Source organism: Mesoplodon bidens (assembly GCF_964165515.1).
Source record: "Mesoplodon bidens genome assembly, chromosome: 1".
Classification (NCBI taxonomy): Eukaryota; Metazoa; Chordata; class Mammalia; order Artiodactyla; family Ziphiidae; genus Mesoplodon; species Mesoplodon bidens.
Window position 1 is genome coordinate 52,232,237 of NC_138176.1, and position 22,429 is coordinate 52,254,665.

The window sequence follows — 22,429 nt, forward strand, 5'->3', positions numbered from 1 at the left end:
GGAGCCTTAGCTTGCCTTGCCTTAAGCGCTCCATAGGGACCCGAATACAGCAGGCATTCTGAAAAGCCTGTTGACTTCGCTGGGAGTAATTCTTTCATCACAGCTTTATTGAATCCTCCTATTTTCTCAACTTCTCTCAAGCCAGCCTTGTCTGTGAAGTTTCTCTACGATCATCAACTTTAAATTACTGACACCATCTTTTTTATGAGGAAAATAAACTTTATTATTTTTCCAGAAATGGAATAATGCTGGTACCACACAGATGTTTGATAGATCTAGGTCTTTCTAAGGAATAAAAGGAAATGACTAATAATGTGATCGCACAGCCCTGTGTAAGTTTAGAACTCTAAATAAATAGTTAGTAATAGCTTCCCCTGATATCAGAAGGTCCAGAAATTTTACTGAAGTCTTAAAGATCAGACAAAAACTTATTTGGGTATGAGGTTCGCATCTCGTTTGCCAAGATGTATATTTAGAAAAAGGAGATCCTTATCATTTTGATTGCTATTTCGAAGATTTCTCCTCATTATAAAAATTTATCCTCTTTGCTATTCAGACTCGAAGTGAGACTTCTGTAGTGATTCTCCCTCTGTTTTAAATAAAATATTTTTAAGAAGTTTAAAAGATACAGAGCACGATATAACAAACACCTACATGTCCACCATTCAAATTTTGTATTATTTGAGATGTTAATTTTTAAGAAATTGACCATTTCAGATAGATTTGGAGTCTGTTCTATACCCACTTACCTTGGCGTCTGTTCTGTACCCACTTACAGATCCCATTAAATTCTGTACCAGACAGATTGATGTTGACTATAAATTACAGAAAAATCTGAATCTAATTTCCTTAAGTGGACCGAGATTTTATTATCTCACCTTAGAGAAGGCTCAGAGATATGCCATATGGTTACAGGGAAGAATGATTCAGAGGCTGAGTGGTACCCTCAGGACCCCTGTTTGGTCTGTGGTCCTTAGTGTGCTGGGCCTGCCCTCACATGGAATCTCCCCGTGATTCAAACCTCCAGAGGCAGAAAGTTGCTGTCTCTGCTAGGGCTTCTTAATACTGAGCAAACCTCAGAATCCCTCAAAGAGAACCCCCCTCACATCTCAACCATCAGAAATGGAGTCATGTACCCTCCCTAAAACTGCTGAAAGTAGTAGGACCACGCAGGTTCGCTCAGACCAAGCAGGATGTACCTCTGGTCCTGGGCACAGGGGGTCACCCCGACTTGGAATCCCATGGTGGAGGGCAGGGCACCTGTTCACATGAGAGCTGTGCCAGCACAGAAGAAGAGGGGCTAAACGGTCAGGAAGGCAGCAGATCTGTTTGTTGCCCAGTGGCAACCGCTCTCCTGAGGTCAGTGCGTGTCCTTCACAGTTACATTTGTACTGGCCCATGACATACATTTCTACTGTTTGATCTATCATTCTGTAACTTGCTCTTCGTCGTCTTCCTTTCTTTTTCTGTTTTCCTTAGCTCTGTTATCTACAGCTGTACAGGTAATAACGTAGTACTGTAGATTTATTCAGTCTTTTTTATTCCTGCATAGTAGCTCACCATACAAATTCCATTGCTTCTTGGATTCTATTTTTGTTGTCTTCGTTGTTGATTTTACATCAGAGGCCTGAATGGAAGTGAGGAAGAAACAGCTAAGTCTGACAGATACTGAAACTCCTCTGTCTCCAAATTATCCTGTCAGTGTTGCCATCATCGTTTATATTCTCACAGTTGGTAGCAAGGAAGACTTTAAAAACCCTTACTAGCTTCCATATCAGTTGTTCATCACCTTTTTGGAGTCAAAGGCTTCTTTGGAAACCTGTGGGCTTTTCTCCACAGGAAAATGCACACGTACTTGTATACTTTACATTTGGGGGGAAAGGTGGGCCCCCCCGAAGCCAGCCAGAGACACTGGCTGAAGACACATGTTACCTCTGAATGGTGACTACCAGATCCTATTCTGTTCCTTTCTGTGCTCTTTAAGAAGGACAGTTTTGGTTTTGATCAGTGAATTAAGTGTGTCCTGTCTGGGAGGTTGTGAGGATTGGATTTTCTTTAGAATTTTTCTAATTTTTCTTCAGTTTTAACTCTTTGTAGGTGGAGATTTGTAGAGGTTTCCTAATAATTTAGTTAAGGTAAAATAAAGATCACCTAAGCTTCAGTGTGTATTCTCGGTACAAATTTAGAGACAGTAAATATTTTTATTATTCAGTGCATGATGCAAGTCTCACATTTTATTGTTTTCATAGAAATCTTTCTTTAGGTGTGCTACAAGACACAAAAGAGTCTTTTTTCCCCCCTGATGACTGGCAAGAAGGATGTAATGTTACTGGGAACGTCATCCCTGTTTTCTTCTCTACTTGTTTTAGTTGTTACAATATTTTTGTTACCAAACTGCATATAATTCTTCTACTGAAAAAGAAGCTAGTTCCAGCAGTAGTTTGCTATCTCTCTGTTTTAATTCCACAATCAATATGTGCTCCATTTCCTACACTTTACCATCTTTAAAGATGATCCATTTGGAACCACTTTAGTCCAAGACAGCATCATCTCTCACAAAGATAATCTCTTGAGTGAGCAGTATTGATAGAGGATTTATAGTGGAGCCTTCTAGATTGCAGGAGAGGAAGGTAACAGAAATTCAGGGGGGATATTTCTGGAGCAACAGAAAGTAAGGTGGAACCTGCCAAATATTTACCTTCTTCCACCTATAATAGTGAGATGATTCAAGAATACAATTGGGATTTAACCAAATGGAAAAGGTTGCACATGCTTCTGTTGGGCCTCTCAGAACTAGGCCTCCTTTTAATATTAATGACAGTGAACTTTGGAGAAGGCAGGCAAATGAAGCAAATGTAAATTGTAGCATAAGAACTGAGGTTTAGTCAATCACACAGCCAAGACACATAGAGAGGGATTTGGGAGATAGATAGTTATTCCAAGAAAAAGGCAGGGTCATGCCTTAAAGAATTAAAATTCTATATACAAGGTTGAGTAGTATGTCTTTACAGAAGAATAATTAGCTTGAGTGACACTCCCAAAAGGAAAAGAACTAAAAAAGGTGGAAGTAATGTATTTTAAAAATAGTTTAAAATAGGTCACTGAACAGTGAAGAATAATGTCCACAAGAGCCAAATATAAAGTGAAAACGGAAACTCTGGGAAATAGTTGAGCTTCAAATTAGGTTTTGCCTTAAATCTGTTGGTCACGCTGTGGAGACCTTGAGCTTTTGTTCTTCTGGCTGTGTGGGACATAGAACACATGAGGTCCAGTGTAAGGACCAAGCAAATGAGAGATTTCCACATAAAGCTGGAGACTTACATCCTCACTATAAGGGTTGGTGAGAAACAAACCCACTGTGCAGAAGGGAATAGGAAGGGAAATTTCCTGCCTTGACTTGGAGTTGCCTAGAGGAGGGATATTTTCTTGAGAAGTGATAACTCTCATGCAGGCTTGTGATCCAACTCACACCACCTGTGGTGCCTAACAAAGCACAAAGGAAAATCTCATGTTAAATTATGTGGTTATAGATTGGGAGTGATCCTAGCTAGGTGATAGAAGCAAGCATAAATATTTTCTGAAGTAATGGCAATTGCGTCAAACTTCAGAGAATTCCTAAGGAAGTTCTAGGAGAATAAGATTGCATGTGAGAAAGAAAGGGAGGGAGGGAGGGAGGAAGGAAGGAAGGAAGGAAAGAAAAAGGGAAGGAGGGAGGGTGAGAGAGAAAGAAAAGCCATCATGAGTGAAATCCCAGGAGAAAAAAAAAAGGGGGACAGCTTCATCAGATCTGAAGTGACTTTAGATATTAGAATTATCTGACATAGAATATGAAATAAGTATGCTTAGATATGTTTCAAAAGTAAAGAGATGCTGGAAAATATGAGCAAGGAATAAAAACACATTTTGAAAAGAAGCAGAATTAAGAAAGAAACAGAGCTTCAGGAAATTAAAAGCCTAATAATTGAAGCTAAAAAAAAAATCAAAGTGGACACATACAGAGAAAGAATTAGTGAAGTGGAAAATATGAAGAGATTATTTGGGATGTAGCCCAGAGAAACAAAGAGGTGGAAAATATGAAAGAGAGGTTAATAACCATAAAAGATAGAATAAGATCTAACATACTGTTGGTTGGATTTCCAGAAGGAAATAGGAGATGACAGGGAAAAATAACATTAAAGGATATTATGGTTTAGACCTCTCTAGAATTATTGAAAGAAACTAAACCCCAGATCTAGGAAGCCCAAGGATCAGGAGCAGAATAAAAATAAGAAATCCACACCTCATAGTCTGACTGCAGAACATCAGAGACTATAAAATGTCTGAAGAGCATCCAGAGAGAAAACACAGGTCATCTTCAAAGGAATGACAGTTAAACTGATTCCTAATAACTGGAGGTTGTGGCCTGAATAATGGTCCACAAAGATATCCAGGGCCTAGTCCCTGGAAACTGTGAGTGTCACCTTATATGGCAGAAGAGATTTTGTAACATGATTAAGTTAACAGTCTTGAAATGGGGAGATTACCTTGGGTTATCCAAGTGTACCCTAAATACAACCCCAGTTGTCCTTTTAAGAGGGAGGCAAAGGGATATTTAACTATACAGAAGAAGAGAAGGCAATGTGACCAGGGAGGAAGAGATTGGAGTGATGTGGCTACAAGCAAAGAAGTGCTGGCAACCACGAGAAACTGTAAGAGGCAAGGAACAGATTCTCCCCTAGAGCCTCTGGAAGGAGTATATCCTTGCCAACATTCTGATATCAGCCCAGTGAGACTGAATTTTGGACTTCTGGCCTGTGGAACTGTGACAGAATAAAATGCTTTTGTTCCAGGCCACTAAGTTTGTGTTAATATGTTATTGCAACCATAGGAAAATAATACACTGGACAAAAATAGAAGCAAGAATACAGTGTAATATTATCTTCGCTGTGCTATGAAAAATAGCGTTCAACTTAGAATTTTCTCTGTCAAGAATGAGCTAAACAAGATATTTTCCAATAAACAGAAACTAAGTTTATCACCAGCAAACCCACATTAAAAGAAATCCTAAATGATATACTTGAGGGGGAGAAAAATGATCTCAGATGTAAGGTTTGAGGTCCACAGAAGAATGTTTAACAAATATATTGATAAATATTGGTTAAGTAGATAAATGTTTGCTCTATAAAACAATGGAAATTATGTGTGATAAGAGGGCACAAAGAAAGATAGAATTAAAATACTAGATATCATTATCACATTAGTTGAAACGATGGTGATTAGAGATAAAGATTGAAGAAGAGAGCAAAAAATATTGATTAATTTTATACTTTTACACATATTAAAATATCTATGATATCCAATGAGATAATAATGGATAATATAACTTCTAAAAGAGGGTAAGAAAATGAAAATAGGAAAAAATCATTCCAAGAGGAAGCTAAAAAGAAGGAAGAAAAAAGAAATGGTAAAATATGTAAATAATATGATAAAATTAATCCATATATGTATGTAGTCATAATCCAATATAAATGGATTAAGATTTCTACTCAAATGTCTAGGATGGATATAAAAAGTCGAGTATATTTTGCTTACAGGAGTCCCACCTAAAATGTGAGACAGAGGAAGACTGACAGCAAAGTAATGAGAAAAAAGCAGGCAGCTTCTAACCAAAATAAAACTGGTGTAGATATGTTAGTAACAGTAGACTATAAGGCAAGGTGCATTACTAGAAATACAAAGGATATCTAAATAATGATAAAAGGTTCCGTTGAGCAAGGGGTTATAATTCTAAACTTACATGTAATTAATAAAAGACAATATGGATTTTGAAAATATAGACTGAATACAAAGAGAAATAGAAAAATTCCTCATCTAATGGACCTAAAAACAGACCATTGAAATCAACAACAATTGGACAGTGAACATGCATGAAACATTCATGCAAACTGTCATGAAATGAGGCTCAATACATTTTAAAGGATTTGGATCACATGGTCCACATTCTTGGGTTACAATGCATTTAAAGTTAAATCAATATGAAGATTACTAAAAAAAAAGACCTCATGTTTGGAAAATTTGGGGAAAAAAATCTCTAGTAAACTACTCATGGGTCAAAAATAAATCAAAAAGGAATTTTAGAAATAATGATACAATTAATATATGTGATAACTTCTGGGACACAACCAAAGCAATGTTTGGGTGTAGATATATAGTCTTAAATACTTCATTAAGAAAGACAAAAGCTTTCCTAAGCTTCACATGAATAAATGTTTGAAAAATAACCACTTAATAAATCCAAAGAAAATAGAAAAATAACAGTAATAAATATGAGTAGACATAAATGAAATAGAAAACCAACACATAAAAGAGTGTCAGTTAAGCCAAAACTTACTTTTTAAAGAGAATTCATAAAATACACAAACTTCTAGGATCAAAGTAAGAGAGAAGACACAAATACAGATGATTAGAAATGGATGATGGCACACAACTTTAGATGCACTGGAGAGAATAGAAGAAGTAGAGTGACATTGTGAACAACTTATGCCATTAATTGGAAAATTTGGACAACATGGCTGAATTTTTAGAGAAAAGTGACTTAGGGCAAGGAAGACAAAACAAGCAACATTCCTATCAATATAAGGAAATTTAATTAGTAATAAAAATCTTTCTACAAAGAAAACACCAGTTTAGATGAATTTATAGGCTAGTTCTACCTAACATTCTGGAAGCTGGAGAAGATATTTGCAGCATGTGACAAAAGCTTAATATCCAGAACTAAAAAAAAAAAAGTCCCACAAATCAATATGCAAGATATCCAACCCAGGAAATTGGACAAAAACACAGATACAAGAAAGGAAACACAAATGATTCATGAATGTATGAAAGATATTTAACTCTACTAAGAATTAGGGAAGTGGAAATTAAAGTCCAGTGATGTACCAGTTCATTCTCACCAGATTGGCAAATATTAGGAAGTCATAGGATATTAGGAGCAGGGAACGATGCAGAACAACAGGAACTCTCTTCACCACACACAGTTATAAGTGGATACAAATCACTTTGGAAATTTGGTATTACCTAGTAAACTTGAACATGTACATATTCTCCCATGGAGGAATTCTAATTCTAGGTATATAGAGAAATTCTTAAAAGTGTGCACCAAGACACGCAGGCAGGAAAAATGTACATAGAAACTTTGTTCCTAATAGCAAAGAAGCAAAAACATTCAAATGGTAATCACAATAGGGTGAATACATTGTGGCAGAATCACACAGCACAATAGTACAGCTGTGAACATGAATAAACCAGAGCTGCATCCATCACCATGAATAGATCACAAAAACTTAATGTTAAACCCAGTGGGTTTTAGACGTTGGTGAGTACTGGAATTGTCTGGAGAGCCAGTGGAGACACAGAAGCCTTCCTTGGGGAAATGGAACTGGACTGTACCTCTGTAATTTTGCCAATTCCCCAGGTGATCCTGATACACAACGAAGTTTGAGAACCACTGTGTTAAAACACAGTTGTAAGAGGCATGCAGACTGTTTAGCTTACACAAAGGTGAACAAAACGTACAAGACTAAGATATATATTTTTTTAGGTTACATACGTAAGTTATAGCAAGACAAAGGCAGCTCCTGGTGAGGAGGAAACGGTAAGCATTTGGGGAGGAGGCATCCAACCAAGATGCAGGTTATTTTTTGATGGGAGGTACACTGAAATCATTTTATTATCCATACTTTATGTAATGTTTGTGCATTAAGATATATTTCACAAGGCAAACTTAAAAAGTAATCAAATAAGCAAGATTTATTTTGAGCCTGTGCCCTTCAGCACTTCAGTGAGCTTCTGGGTATGATGTATTACTGTTTCATTGCTGCCTTGATGACTTTGGTGAGGTCAGTGGAGATCACACAGTATATACACATTGTCTTGTTTCTTCTGCTCATCAGCAGCACTGTCTGGAAGGAATGTTCAACTGGGGCAGAGGGAAAGTTTGTTCTCCATGTGGGTTGTGTCAATAGGCTGCTTGCATTGCCCTCTGCACCCTTAGGAAGGCCTGGAGTTTGGTCCTGTTCACAGTGGTCCAGAGGCTGACCTGGTGTGCAGCCTGGAGGCAGTGCCTGCCTGACAGTAGCGAGCAGAGTGGGATCAGATACCTGTGTGCAGCCCAGTGGTACTGAAGGGACATGGTAGGGCCAACAGGACAGAAGAGGGCCTGGCATGAAGCTGCCGGAACTGATTGATGATGCAGGCTTGGAAGTCTCCAAGGGAAAGATACATTCCTAGGAGAAGAAGTGACCCTTTTTCTTGCCTCCAAGCAATCCAGGGGAGTTGCTTCCATGGATTCTTAGAATGTGATTGCAGCTATCTCTGTACTAGATACTAAGGATAGGCCCAGAAGTGTGGGGAGGTAGGTAGGAGTGCTTTGGCAGACAAGACTATGTGCTTCGACCCCGAGTGAGTGGGTGAGAACTGGGCCACGGGAGATGGGACGTCTGCAGAAATCCAGCTGATCCATACTCTGAGGAAGGCTTATAGCAGCTAATGGGTTGGAAGAAGCTGTACCAAGTTCTCATCTCTGTCCTGGGTAGGCAGAATTGAAAAGGAATAGTCTGGAGATCAGGGCTACTTGGGACAGGGACCCAGCCCCCTTGATTAGGTCCTGGCTGCCCTGGCTTCTTTAGCTACTCACACCAGGGGCTGCTGCATGTGGCCAGGGAAGGTGAGGGTTACACCTATTAGAAAGGTACTGTGTTCCCCCATCAGCCAGGTCCCCTACAATTTCCAGGGCCCTTCTTGGGGCGCAGTAGGGAGGGTTCAGTGCCACTGACTCTCCCATCGGGAAGTTGAGGGTGCAGGAGAGGTTTAATAAAAGAACTTCTATGGTGACCTCTGCTATGAAGAGTAAGCGAGAAAAACAAAAGGTTTGTAACATATCCATTTCCTTTCCAAGGTGTGCTGGCTTTGATAAACCCCCCTATGCATAATTCAAATTACATTCTTCATGACCTCATGATTTTTCTAGGTTAAAAAAAAAAAAAAAACCCTCTCCCCCACCGCAAAGGCCTCTATATTCCTTCTCCAAGTAAAGCTGACCACTCCACTCATTGCTCTTTCTTATAGTTCTACTTACTATTAGGTCAGAATATGATTTTTCTCATCCTCCTATCCTATGCTTGGGGCAAGGCCTCCATTAGCAGGACAGCTAAGAGCAGAGCACAAATGTCCAGGCTCAGCTACGTTCTCTGCTTCGTTTCCTGAAGCCCAACTGGCTCCTGAGCCCGTCTCACTTGGTGGTCCTATATGAACATTCTGCGATTTCCTCACCATTGATTGTCCGTTGTTCCCAATCCAACAAGATCATTGTCCCTTAAACAGACTCTTGTCTGAAATACAAAGTTTAGGTGGCTTAAAGCCAGATTCAATAGGTAATAGCACTTTAATTCTTTTGAAATGCCTGCAGTTCTGCTTACTTGGGAACCACTGATCATTCTAAAAGGATGCAATTCTTAATTTCTTCCTTTCTCCCAGATCTAGCATATGGCTACAACTGACCAGTCTACACATTCATATTGAGTACCTAGGACATTCCTGAAATACTTTGTTTACTCTTATACCCTTAAACATGTTATGTTCTTTAAGTGATTTTGAAACTCCTGATCATTCATTTCTAACCTCATTAGGTCCATTTATACCATCTCATTGTCTCAACTCTAGACTGTGTCACCTGCAAGGAGGAAGACTTAAGACCAATTTTAAAACACAGTTATTCACAGTTAAAATCTTGACTTGCAACCAACACTGATGGAGTCACTTCTTAGAAGCAGGGCTTTCTTAACCTGACTCTCTCCCACCACCAAAACCCTTGGTAAATGTCCATTTCTTGTAGTTCCTGTGTTGATCTCAGACATGGAGCTGTTTTGTTCCTCTCTAATCCTCGCTCCATACAGCAGCCAGAGATTTTTTAAAATGTAAATCTGATTGTGACTTGTTGGTGCATAAAGTCTTTCAAGGGCTTCTCATTGTCTCTAGAGAGGATGATTTAGCGAGATTTACTGAACCCCACACCCACATCTGGCCCAGGACACAGATCTCACGCTGCCTTTGACCATCCCTCCCCCCTGCCCCCTCCCTAGGTTGGAGGGGCACCCCGCGGCCTGTACCGGAATAGGGTACCACAGGGTGCCACCTGTTGCCCACATCTTCAGGAGCACGGCCAGCAACTCAGCTCTGCACTGCCCTTCCCCCTCCCCCCCTACCTGCAAGCACTTTGCCAAACAAGGTCATCCTTCAGGTTCAGCTTCAGCACTAATTCCTCACACAGGCCTCATCCTGGAAAGAGCCCCCCTTAGCGTGCCCCCTTTGCTATTTCTATGCGTGAGCGTGCTCATTTTCAATAGGATAATAATAGGATCTTCCTCATAGAATTCCTAGGGTTGTTGTGAGTACCAACTGAGAAAATGTGTGTAAAGAGCTTAGCAAATGGTCTCATGTAGAAGCATGATGGGTTTCCTTTGCCCCTAGATTTCCATTTCCATATGACATCACTCAGCATATTTCATCCTATGATGAGACCTTGAGTTTTATCAGATGGGATTAAGCCTGACTCATTCACTGCTATATGCCCAGTGCTCAACACAGAACAAATCACAGAGGAGCTGTTGGGTAGATTTTGTGCAGTGAATGAGTGGACATATTTTTAAAATTTGTATGCAAATCTTTAAAAAAATCCAATTATTAAAGAATTAGGGGAAACTCATTGCATTTTGGTCAGCTGTGCCAGAGAAAACCAGTTTTCCTTGTCTAAATCAGGTAGATGACTCCGAACAGGAAATTTAGCCTTTAATTCCAGCTAGTGCCTGTTGTGACATTTGACAGCACTGGTTCTTTTTGAGTTTGACTCCGTGGAAGCCAGTGCATTGGTGGTTTAGCTGCAGATACCTTTTCCTGTCCTTCAGGGAAGGTGTTGAGTAATCCTGTTTGCATTTTAGGGTAAGCAAGTATTATTTGTAAATAAGCAACAAATGAATTCTTTGACCTTGGGCCCAAACTCATAACCCCTTTGGCATCAGCTATTTAGGCTGTAGACCTAGACAACTACTGGTGAGTCTTTTGCAGAGATCATGAGTTCACAAGTCAATGGTAAACATTTCTGGTTATCTTCCCAGGAAATCAGTGACCCAGAGATCCTGGATCTGGTCCACAGCGCCCTTGGCAGGATGACCGTGGTCCGGCAGATCTTCCCATCTGCAAAGGACAACCAGAAATGCATGAGGAACAACCACCGCATCTCTTCCCTGCTCTGCGACCCCCAGGAAGGCTACCTCCAAATGCTGCAGGTCAGTGCTTGCCTCCCAAGCTCCCTCCAGGAGGGAGTCTCACTCGTACACTTGGCCTGTCATGGTCAACGATATGCCTCAGCTCTGACTGAGTGCTCTTGCTCACCAACTTTAATAACTAGAACTCTGTCATTTGCTGAAATTGAAACCAGTCAGCTGGGCAGTGCCTCTAAGCACATTAGCAGGCAGTTATGGCCATTGTCAGCAGACAGGACATATGAGCTCACTGGGTGCCTCTAATATTTAAAAGTTGCATGCTTAGGGAGTAAGGAGAGTCCTGTCTCTTAGGCTTCTGTGATGACTGTTTTGTGGGGCATGATTTCATCTGGCAGGACTGGGGGTAGAGCCTTCCTGCGGGGAGTCATCATTCTGAACCTGTTTTAAGTTCTTCCGTGTAGAAAGTCAATAATATGGAAACAACTGGGAACTGTCCCAGTTCATCTTCTGAATGCTGAGGCTTAGGTCAACCAGAACATGCTGGATTCCCAGCTGAGCAGGGAGGGGCAAAAGGGTAGGAGCATCACTTGCCCACCTGTTCCATTCCTTCCAAGATGAGAAGTACACTGTGTATGGTTAGTTATTCTGCCACTCTCTTGACATAGGTGCAATCAGGGTTAGCTCCTCTTGGGCCTGGGAGGAGGATGTGGAGCTGTGCACCTGTTGTGAGAGGTGGTTTTCTCCCTGGATGTTTGGGGGTAACAGTGAAGCACTGTGGAGACTGTCTTTTGGTAGCCCGGCATCTGCATCTCTACTAGGAATACAGCACCCAAGAAAACTTTCATTTGACGCTTGGAAATTTCTCCCAGTTGGGTTTGTGAAAAGTGCTCAGAAGTTTGTGCATGGGATACGCTTGCCACTGAGCATTTGAAACTAGTTACACCTTCTTTACTTAGCGAGGCGTAAGGATTGTAGGGCAGAAATGGGCTGTATCTGCCACCTGAGTATCAGTGCCACCCCAGAACATCTTGGTATCATCTAATCAGGGGGCACATGTTTTGCGGAGGGGGGTTATTAGAATCCCTAGGGTAGGCTGGGTACATGTGTGATTTGCCAAGGTACCAAATCCAGTCTATAATCTTATATGTGGTGGGGGGTACGGGGAGAGGAAACACGCTCCAACAGGCGGCAAACGCTAGAAATATGTTCTTGGTTGATAGGGAAACAGAAGACACTGAGATTTTAGCTGGAGTAACTCCCTCTTCCCCAAAGTCCATGGCTCCGGGGAGCCATCACAAGGTCTTTCTAAGGTGGTGAAGGGTTGACCGAGAGAGTGGACCAAAGACCTCCACAGGGCCATGGACTTGAGAGCCCTGGGCATATGAGCCAGACATGGAAGGTGCTTAATGCAAGGGTTTGTGTTTTTGGATCCTGCCGTGACCTGTTCTGCCTTCCTCTCTTCTGGAGTTTGGAAGAAGAGGTGAGGGGCTCTCATGGTGCCTCTGTATTTACCACCCCACTCTCCGTGTGGATGCAAGTGCAGTGCGACCATGTGGCCCAGGCAGTGTGTGCTCATCCCCACCCGGGGCAGGACAGGGAGGTGCCGGGCACTCTCTGTGGGGACCAGACCCCAGGAGGGTCTCACTCCTAGGAAGGTCTCCCCAGGTTCTCTCTCCTCAAAGGGCTTCATCCTCCTCCAAACGTACACCAGCCCTGCTGCGCCCTGCCCCGTATCCCCCATCCATTTTTCCTCAGTTCTTGCTTTACCATACTGCACTCCTTCTACTCCAGGAGAAAGGAGGGCTGCTTCCCGTTACACCAGCACGTGCTGCCCTGATGGGGTGGAGGGAGAGGAGAAAGTACTTCCTGTCTAGGTCTTGATTACTCATTTTGCCCTGGGCAAAAGGCTTAGGTGAGCTCTTTGGTTGCACATCAGTCACACTGGATACAAAGAATCTGTCCTGGAGGCCAAGAGAGAAAAGGAGATTGATGGTAGTATCGAGGAATGCAGTAGAGGGCTTTCTGAAATGACACACACCCATTAGGAGGATGAACAAAGCCATGGCTCTGAGGTGGGTGGCTAGTCATCATCAAGTGAGGTCAGTGCAATATTGAACCTAGAATCCTGGCCACCCTACCTCTCTTTGTTCCTTCTGAGACCCAGGCACTACATAAAGTGCAAGATTTAAGAGTGACATCATAGAGATCTTGTGGCAGTAGTAGCAGCAGTAGTAACAGTAGCAGCAGTAGCAGTAATAGTATGAGAAGTCACAGTAGCAACCGTAGTACCTGTAGTAGTGTTAGTAATAGTAGTGGTAGCAGTAGTAGTGATAGCGGCAGTAGTAGTAATAGTAGCGGTAGCGGTAGTAGTAGTAGTAATAGTAGCAGTAGCAGTAGTAGCAGAAGCAGAAGCAGCACTGGCAATAGTAGAAGTAGTAGCAACAGCAGCAACAGCACAGGAGCCAGCTTGCTTGGGTTCAAATTCCAGTAACTCTAGTTACTAACTGTTTATTATTATTTATTTGTCATTCTGTGCCTTAGTTTCCTTCTGTGTAAACTGGGGACTAGAACACTACCTACCCCTCAGAGTCATAATGAAAATTAAAGGGGAGAACATATAGAAAGCAATTTGAACAAGGCTGAGCTATTAACAGTACCGCTGTGGAGGAGGGAGCCAGGTGTGTTCAGGGTTTCCACGGAAAGGCTGAACATGGCCTCGTTATTTTTTGTATGATGTAGTCCGCTCCCTTCTTGAGCATGCTCTTGGAAAGCCTCACAGTGGGTGGGAGAGCACTTCCCACCTGTCCAGCCCCTGATCACCGGCATCCAGCACCGCTTACTGTCTGCATCAGTCACACAGGAACTCAGTCATCGCTGCCTTGTGTGGGAGAGGAGAGGCCTTGTCTTTGCGACCCGCTTAGCTCTTCAGACAAGACCCTGCTCCTTGGAGACTCTCGATAAGGACTGATGGGGTGGATCTGTTAAGAATGCAGGTCTTAACATAAGTTAAACTGTCTCTAGAAGCCTCTTTATAGATCCATAAATAAAATACGTTATTAAAGCAATCTATCTCCATTCATTGCATCTCCTTCCTTGTGTGGGCTACGATGAGAGGCAAACGTGGATTTATTTACTCATCCTACCCAACAACCATTTGGGCAGATTCATCTCACTTACAAGCCATTCCCTTCAAGTTTCCTCAGTAGCCATTACCACTTCTTTCTTTCTTGATGACGGTGTAGAAGGCAAACTAATTTCTACTAGCCTCTAGCTGTGAGATTTATGGAGAAGATTCTAACATGTTTAGCACAACCAACTGAAGGAAAAGAAAACAAAACAGCATTGATGTCGTGGATTATTAACTTTGTCTTGATGAAATTAATGAAAATCCTTTTGGAAATGGAACCCTCAAGTCCATCTTTAGTTCCTCCCCCAGATGGCTGCTCTTGGGATGATAATTCTGGATTAGAAGTTTTCAAGTGGACCATCAAAAACAGGGCATTTTTACAGGATCATTCATCTCTCCGCTTCTGTACTGAGCTGGCCTCAGAAGCTCCATCTTCTTCTATTAGGCCTGTGGTCAGGGCTTTCTGTGCTCCAGAGCCAACCAGGCACTGTTATAGCAAATGATTTTGGTTCCTATTTAGTAAAGAGAACGTCTTTTGGAAGAAAAGTACTAAAATAAGTGGCTTCTAGTGGCTCCAAAAGTATTGCCTTTGCCAGTGTGCAGTGCTGTTGTTTATTTTTCCCTACAAAGCACTGTCTTATTTGGGTGTTTCTGATTCTTGTTTTCTCGACAAGTTAGTTTAGGGCCTGTCTTACCCAGCTAGTAATAAAAGTGACAACCAGACCTTAGGGACCCCTGAGACTTTGCTCAGATTTCATGGGTAGCCTTGGTCAGAGATGCATCTTTAGCATCCTTGGTCTCCAGAACTGCATTGCCTGGTGACTTCAGGGCTATAATTGACCTAACAGACACACTGTCACATTGTTACCCCATTTCTATTCAAATGTGTTTCCAAGGCGGTACAGGCGAATGAGAGAAGCTGGGTTGTCTGGTCACTGTGAAGCCTGATCCTTGAATTAGGCTGCAGGGGCTAATGTGGTGTTATTATAAAATGCTCCCTCAGGTTGGAATTTCTCTTCTTTGTGCATTTTAAAATTGTGGAATGGCTTGATAGATGGAATCACTCCTTCCTCGCTCAATCCATTAAAGCATTTCACCCCACCCCTTACATCCCTGTTTCTGTAAGGCTTTCTGGACTCTTCCCTAGCTTACAAGTTTTTTGTCAACCTGCCTGTAGAATTCTTTCCTCTGGAGCAACACTGAGCCTCCTCACATCAGAGCTACCTTGGACTTCATGTCACTTTCTCTGGTTTTCTTGACCGTAAAGACCCAGGTGGAACATGTAGGGACCAGACTGGGGAAGCGTGATCATCGATGCCTTTGTCAGGGCCAGTTGAACAGGTGGTCTGCTTGGGTGCAGCTGGTTGCAGTTCTGGCCACTGGAGGCCAGAGAGCCTTGGGTATAGCAAATGCTCCTCCACAACTCTCCCCCCTCCCCGCTCCTCGGATTCAACATGAGCAGAGATCCCCATCCCCTTGGCTCTCTGCCACCATCGGCTCCCTCCTCAGGCCTGGCCGTGGCGCCCTCTCTCAGGACGGGCGGGCTGGCAGCAGGTTGGCAGAGAGCTCTCGCCTGGAGATGGATTTCTCAAGCTGTGACATCTGGGCATCAGCTTGTCCTCCCAGCTGGACCCTCTGCCGGCTGCTTGTCTGACTTCGCTGGACGGCTAGAGCCTGTCTGAGGGTCTGGTCAGAGGTCAGTTCCTGCTGTTTGCCTCTGTGAGGTCTCCCTGCACTTTGATTGATTAATTACTTTGCTTGATTAATGACGGAGGCAAGAGAAAACTGGGCTCTTTAGAAGCCTGGAGGAAATGCAGCCTTTCTTAATGAACACGCTTCCCACATTTTTAGCTTTGGTGTTGGGTGGATAATGGCCTGGTGGCGAGATGCAGCTGGCCCGTGTGGCTGTGACCCTGGCGTGCCATTCATCTTCCTTTGCCTTCCAGGATGATTTGTACCTTGCTAATGTGGATGCACAACAGTTCCCTGGGCCCCTGGAGTGCAAGGGAGGCAAGGCTGGAGCACCCTGATATGACTTGCCTCAATTCTCAGATTTACTGTGGAGAAACGTGCACAGAGCACTGGGAAGGCAGACAGCCAGTGACCTAGCAGGGCCGTCATCCTCCAGGGCCTCTCCCTTCCAGCCTGACGGGGGTGGGCATAGGTCTCAGGCCGCTGAGGTCCAGATAGGATTGGACGTGTACAGGTCTGAAGAGCTCAGCACATTTCACAGGGGGCTTCTATTTTCATTACTCCTGGCCCTAATCCTGCCGCTAGGGACTCAGTAAGGAAGTAAACAAATCATCTGAGCTTCTGATGGGGCTGCCTCTACCCCACCCAGTACCGATCCAGATGGGAAATCAGTGTCTTTCCTGGTTTCAACAAGACAACAAATCCAAGTCTCGGAGATGGTGTCACATACGGTGGAGGTTGAGGTGGGACTTGCGCGTTGCAGCTGCACAAACAGCCTCTAAGTTTCGAAGTCTTCCCAGAGAAGGCTTGTGTGCTTCTCCACTGCCCCACCCCCTCCACCCAGGGCCTCATCCTTTCTCCACATCTTGCTAGCTTCCCTTTCCCTATCCACCCTCTCTTTTCTCCCTCTGGGTCTTGACTCCAAAGTAAATTCTCCTCATTGTCTCATGAAGATCAATTTAACAATTTTACTGGTGGCCTTTGTTCCTGCTGACACAGGTATTTTCCTAAATAAAATATAGTTACTGATGTAATGGGGATTCTGGGTGTTAACTGTTCAAAAAAATGTAATCTTTCCATCCTTGGTCCTCTGGCTTCATGTGATTGGTCTTTAATTATCCAGCAGCCAGGAATGTCTGCCTGGGTTTCTCAACAGCTGAAACCCCAGTCAAGAGCTCATGGCTGAATTCTCTCTTCCATTTCCTGCAGATGTGAGGACCTTTCTCTTTTTTTTTTCTTTTTTTTAACATCTTTATTGGAGTATAATTGCTTTACAATGGTGTGTTAGTTTCTGCTTTATAACAAAGTCAGTCAGCTATACACACACATATATCCCCATAACTCTTCCCTCTTGTGTCTCCCTCCCTCCCACCCTCCCTATCCTACCCCTCTAGGTGGTCACAAAGCACCGAGCTCATCTCCCTGTGCTATGCGGCTGCTTCCCACTAGCTATCTATTTTACAGTTGGTAGTGTATATATGTCCATGCCCTCTCTCACTTTGTCACAGCTTACCCTTCCCCCTTCCCGTATCCTCAAGTCCATTCTCTAGTAGGTCTGTGTCTTTATTCCTGTCTTACCCCCCTAGGTTCTTCACGACCTCTTTTTTTTTTCTTAGACTCCATATATATGTGTTAGCATACGGTATTTGTTTTTCTCTTTCTGACTTACTTCACTCTCTATGACAGACTCTAGGTCCATCCACCTTACTACAGATATCTCAATTTTGTTTCTTTTTATGGCTGAGTAATATTCCATTGTATATATGTGCCACATCTTCTTTATCCATTCATCCAATGATGGACACTTAGGTTGCTTCCATGTCCTGGCTATTGTAAATAGAGCTGCAATGAACATTTTGGTACATGACTCTTTTTGAATTATGGTTTTCTCAGGGTATATGCACAGTAGTGGGATTGCTGGATCATATGGTAGTTCTATTTGTAGTGGGGTTTTTTTTGTTGTTTTTTTGTTGTTTTTTTTGCGGTACACGGGCCTCTCACTGCTGTGGCCTCTCCTGTTGCGGAGCACAGGCTCCGGACGCGCAGGCTCAGCGTCCATGGCTCAGGGGCCCAGCCGCTCCGCGGCATGTGGGATCTTCCCGGACTGGGGCACAAACCCGTGTCCCCTGCATTGGCAGGCGTACTCTCAACCACTGCGCCACCAGGGAAGGCCCTATTTGTAGTTTTTTAAGGAACCTCCATACTGTTCTCCATAGTGGCTGTATCAATTTACATTCCCACTGACAGTGCAAGAGTATTCCCTTTTCTCCACACCCTCTCCAGCATTTATTGTTTCTAGATTTTTTGATGATGGCCATTCTGACAGATGTGAGATGATATCTCATTGTAGTTTGGATTTGCATTTCTCTAATGATTAATGATGTTGAGCATTCTTTCATGTGTTTGTTGGCAATCTGTATATCTTCTTTGAAGAAATGTCTGTTTAGGTCTTCTGCCCATATTTTTTTTCTTTTTTTAATTTTTATTGAGGTATAATTGACATACAACATTATGTTAGAAGAGAATTCTAAATCTAAGACACATTGAGTCAAATTTTAGCTTGGTTGTTTCCTGTCTGTGTGATCTTGATACAGTTTTATCCTCTAGAATCATAATGAACTTCATCTTAAAATGAGACTAATAATATATACCTCATAAGAATGATGTCGGAATTAATGAACAACAACAAAAAAGGTACCTAGCTCAGTGCCTGGAGGGAGTGGGAACTCATTAAAAATTACCCATCTATCCTTATTTTTCACCCAACCTTAATATTGAGGTCTCTTTCTCCTTTTCTTCCTTCTCCATCTTGTTTTTCTTTTTTTTTTCCTGTTCTTTTAAGACAATTTTATTTTGATATAATTATAGATTTACAGAAAAGTTGCATAGTACAAAGAGTTCCTGCATAACCCTCACCTAGTTTCTCTTTTTTTCTTTTTTAAATTCATTTTTCTTCAGTTGGTTTATTTGAGTGCATGTTCTCAGCTATCTTAAAAATAGATTGTACTCTAGTATAATGTAGTATCACTCACTTCACTTGTACCTTCTTCATCCCTTCATTACACAACTGATAAACGTTAAATGATTACCCTAGAGTAGAACAATGTTAAATTATCTGGGGCTGAGTATGATTTTTTTTTTTTGCTTTATAACAAATTTAATCAGTTATACATATACATATGTTCCCATATCCCCTCCTTTTGCGTCTCCCTCCCACCCTCCCTATCCCACCCCTCCAGGCGGTCACAAAGCACCGAGCTGATCTCCCTGTGCTATGCGGCTGCTTCCCACTAGCTATCTACCTTACGTTTGGTAGTGTATATATGTCCATGCTGCTCTTTCACTTTGTCACAGCTTACTCTTCCCCCTCCCCATATCCTCAAGTCCATTCTCTAGTAGGTCTGTGTCTTTATTCCTGTCTTACCCCTATGTTCTTCATGACATTTTTTTTCTTAAATTCCATATATATGTGTCAGCATACAGTACTTGTCTTTCTCTTTCTGACTTACTGCACTCTGTATGACAGACTCTAGGTCCATCCACCTCATTACAAATAGCTCAATTTCATTTCTTTTTATGGCTGAGTAATATTCCATTGTATATATGTGCCACATCTTCTTTACCCATTCATCCGATGATGGACACTTAGGTTGTTTCCATCTCCGGGCTATTGTAAATAGGGCTGCTATGAACATTGTGGTACGTGACTCTTTTTGAATTATGGTTTTCTCAGGGTATATGCCCAGTAGTGGGATTGCTGGGTCATATGGTAGTTTTATTTGTAGTTTTTTAAGGAACCTCCATACCGTTCTCCATAGTGGCTGTACCAATTCACATTCCCACCAGCAGTGCAAGAGTGTTCCCTTTTCTCCACACCCTCTCCAGCATTTATTGTTTCTAGATTTCTTGATGATGGCCATTCTGACTGGTGTGAGATGATATCTCATTGTAGTTTTGATTTGCATTTCTCTAATGAGTAAAGATGGTGAGCATCCTTTCATGTGTTTGTTGGCAGTCTGTATATCTTCTGTGGAGAAATGTCTGTTTAGGTCTTCTGCCCATTTTTGGATTGGGTTGTTTGTTTTTTTGTTATTGAGCTGCATGAGCTGCTTATAAATTTTGGAGATGAATCCTTTGTCAGTTGCTTCATTTGCAAATATTTTCTCCCATTCTGAGGGGTGTCTTTTGGTCTTGTTTATGGTTTCCTTTGCTGTGCAAAAGCTTTGAAGTTTCATTAGGTCCCATGTGTTTATTTTTGTCTTTATTTCCATTTCTCTAGGAGGTGGGTCAAAAAGGATCTTGCTCTGATTTATGTCATAGAGTGTTCTGCCTATGTTTTCCTCTAAGAGTTTGATAGTGTCTGGCCTTACATTTAGGTCTTTAATCCATTTTGAGCTTATTTTTGTGTATGGTGTTAGGGAGTGATCTAATCTCATACTTTTACATGTCCCTATCCAGTTTTCCCAGCACCACTTATTGAAGAGACTGTCCTTTCTCCACTGTACATTCCTGCCTCCTTTATCAAAGATAAGTTGACCATATGTGCGTGGGTTTATCTCTGGGCTTTCTATCCTGTTCCACTGATCTATCTTTCTGGTTTTGTGCCAGTACCATACTGTCTTGATGACTGTAGATTTGTAGTATAGTCTGAAGTCAGGGAGCCTGATTCCTCCAGCTCCGTTTTTCATTCTCAGGATTGCTTTGGCTATTCGGGGTCTTTTGTGTTTCCATACAAATTGTGAAATTTTTTGTTCTACTTCTGTGAAAAATGCCAGTGGTAGTTTGATAGGGATTGCATTGAATCTGTAGATTGCTTTGGGTAGTAGAGTCATTTTCACAATGTTGATTCTTCCAATCCAAGAACATGGTACATCTCTCCATCTATTTGTATCATCTTTAATTTCTTTCATCAGTGTCTTATAATTTTCTGCATACAGGTCTTTTGTCTCCTTAGGTAGGTTTATTCCTAGATATTTTATTCTTTTTGTTGCAATGGTAAATGGGAGTGTTTTCTTAATTTCACTTTCAGATTTTTCATCATTAGTGTATAGGAATGCCAGAGATTTCTGTGCATTAATTTTGTATCCTGCTACTTTACCACATTCATTGATTAGCTCTAGTAGTTTTCTGGTAGCATCTTTAGGATTCTCTATGTAGAGTATCATGTCATTTGCAAACAGTGACAGCTTTACTTCTTCTTTTCCGATTTGGATTCCTTTTATTTCTTTTTCTTCTCTGATTGCTGTGGCTAAAACTTCCAAAACTAGGTTGAGTAATAGTGGTGAGAGTGGGCAACCTTGTCTTTTTCCTGATCTTAGTGGAAATGGTTTCAGTTTTTCATCATTGAGGATGATGTTGGCTGTGGGTTTGTCATATATGGCCTTTATTATGTTGAGGAAAGTTCCCTCTATGCCTACTTTCTGCAGAGCATTTATCATAAATGGGTGTTGAATTTTGTCAAATGCTTTCTCTGCGTCTATTGAGATCATATGGTTTTTCCCCTTCAATTTGTTAATATGATGTATCACGTTGATTGATTTGCATATATTGAAGAATCCTTGCATTCCTGGAATAAACCCCACTTGATCATGGTGTATGATCCTTTTAATGTGCTGTTGGATTCTGTTTGCTAGTATTTTGTTGAGGATTTTTGCATCTATGTTCATCAGTGATATTGGCCTGTAGTTTTCTTTCTTTGTGACATCCTCTTCTGGTTTTGGTATCAGGGTGATGGTGGCCTCGTAGAATGAGTTTGGGAGTGCTCCTCCCTGTGCTATATTTTGGAAGAGTTTGAGAAGGATAGGTGTTAGCTCTTCTGTAAATGTTTGATAGAATTCGCCTGTGAAGCCATCTGGTCCTGGGCTTTTTTTTGTTGGAAGTTTTTTTTTTTTTTTTTTTTTTTTTTGCGGTACGTGGGCCTCTCACTGTTGTGGCCTCTCCCGTTGCAGAGCACAGGCTCCAGATGCGCAGGCTCAGCGGCCATGGCTCACGGGCCTAGCCGCTCCGCGGCATGTGGGATCTTCCCAGACCGGGGCATGAACCAGTGTCCCCTGCATTGGCAGGTGGACTCTCAACCACTGCTCCAGCTCAGAAGCCCTGTTGGAAGATTTTAAATCACAGTTTCAATTTCAGTGCTTGTGATTGGCCTGTTCATATTTTCTATTTCTTCCTGGTTCAGTCTTGGCAAGTTGTGCATTTCTAAGAATTTGTCCATTTCTTCCAGGTTGTCCATTTCGTTGGCATAGAGTTGATTGTAGTAATCTCTCATGATCCTTTGTATTTCTGCAGTGTCAGTTGTTACTTCTCCTTTTTCATTTCTAATTCTATTGATATGAGTCTTCTCCCTTTTTTT

The 22,429-nt window shown here is 42.0% G+C and overlaps 1 protein-coding gene across 2 annotated transcripts in view; it reads left to right on the forward strand.

Annotated features, from left to right (window-relative positions):
* GRID1 (glutamate ionotropic receptor delta type subunit 1) overlaps positions 1-22,429 on the forward strand; it is a 679,283-nt gene that overhangs the window by 442,923 nt on the left and 213,931 nt on the right. For both annotated transcript variants that reach the window (XM_081250205.1, XM_081250206.1), the window contains exon 6: positions 11,151-11,321. In XM_081250205.1, the coding sequence (XP_081106331.1) occupies positions 11,151-11,321 (171 nt within the window). The remainder of the gene's footprint in view (positions 1-11,150; positions 11,322-22,429) is intronic.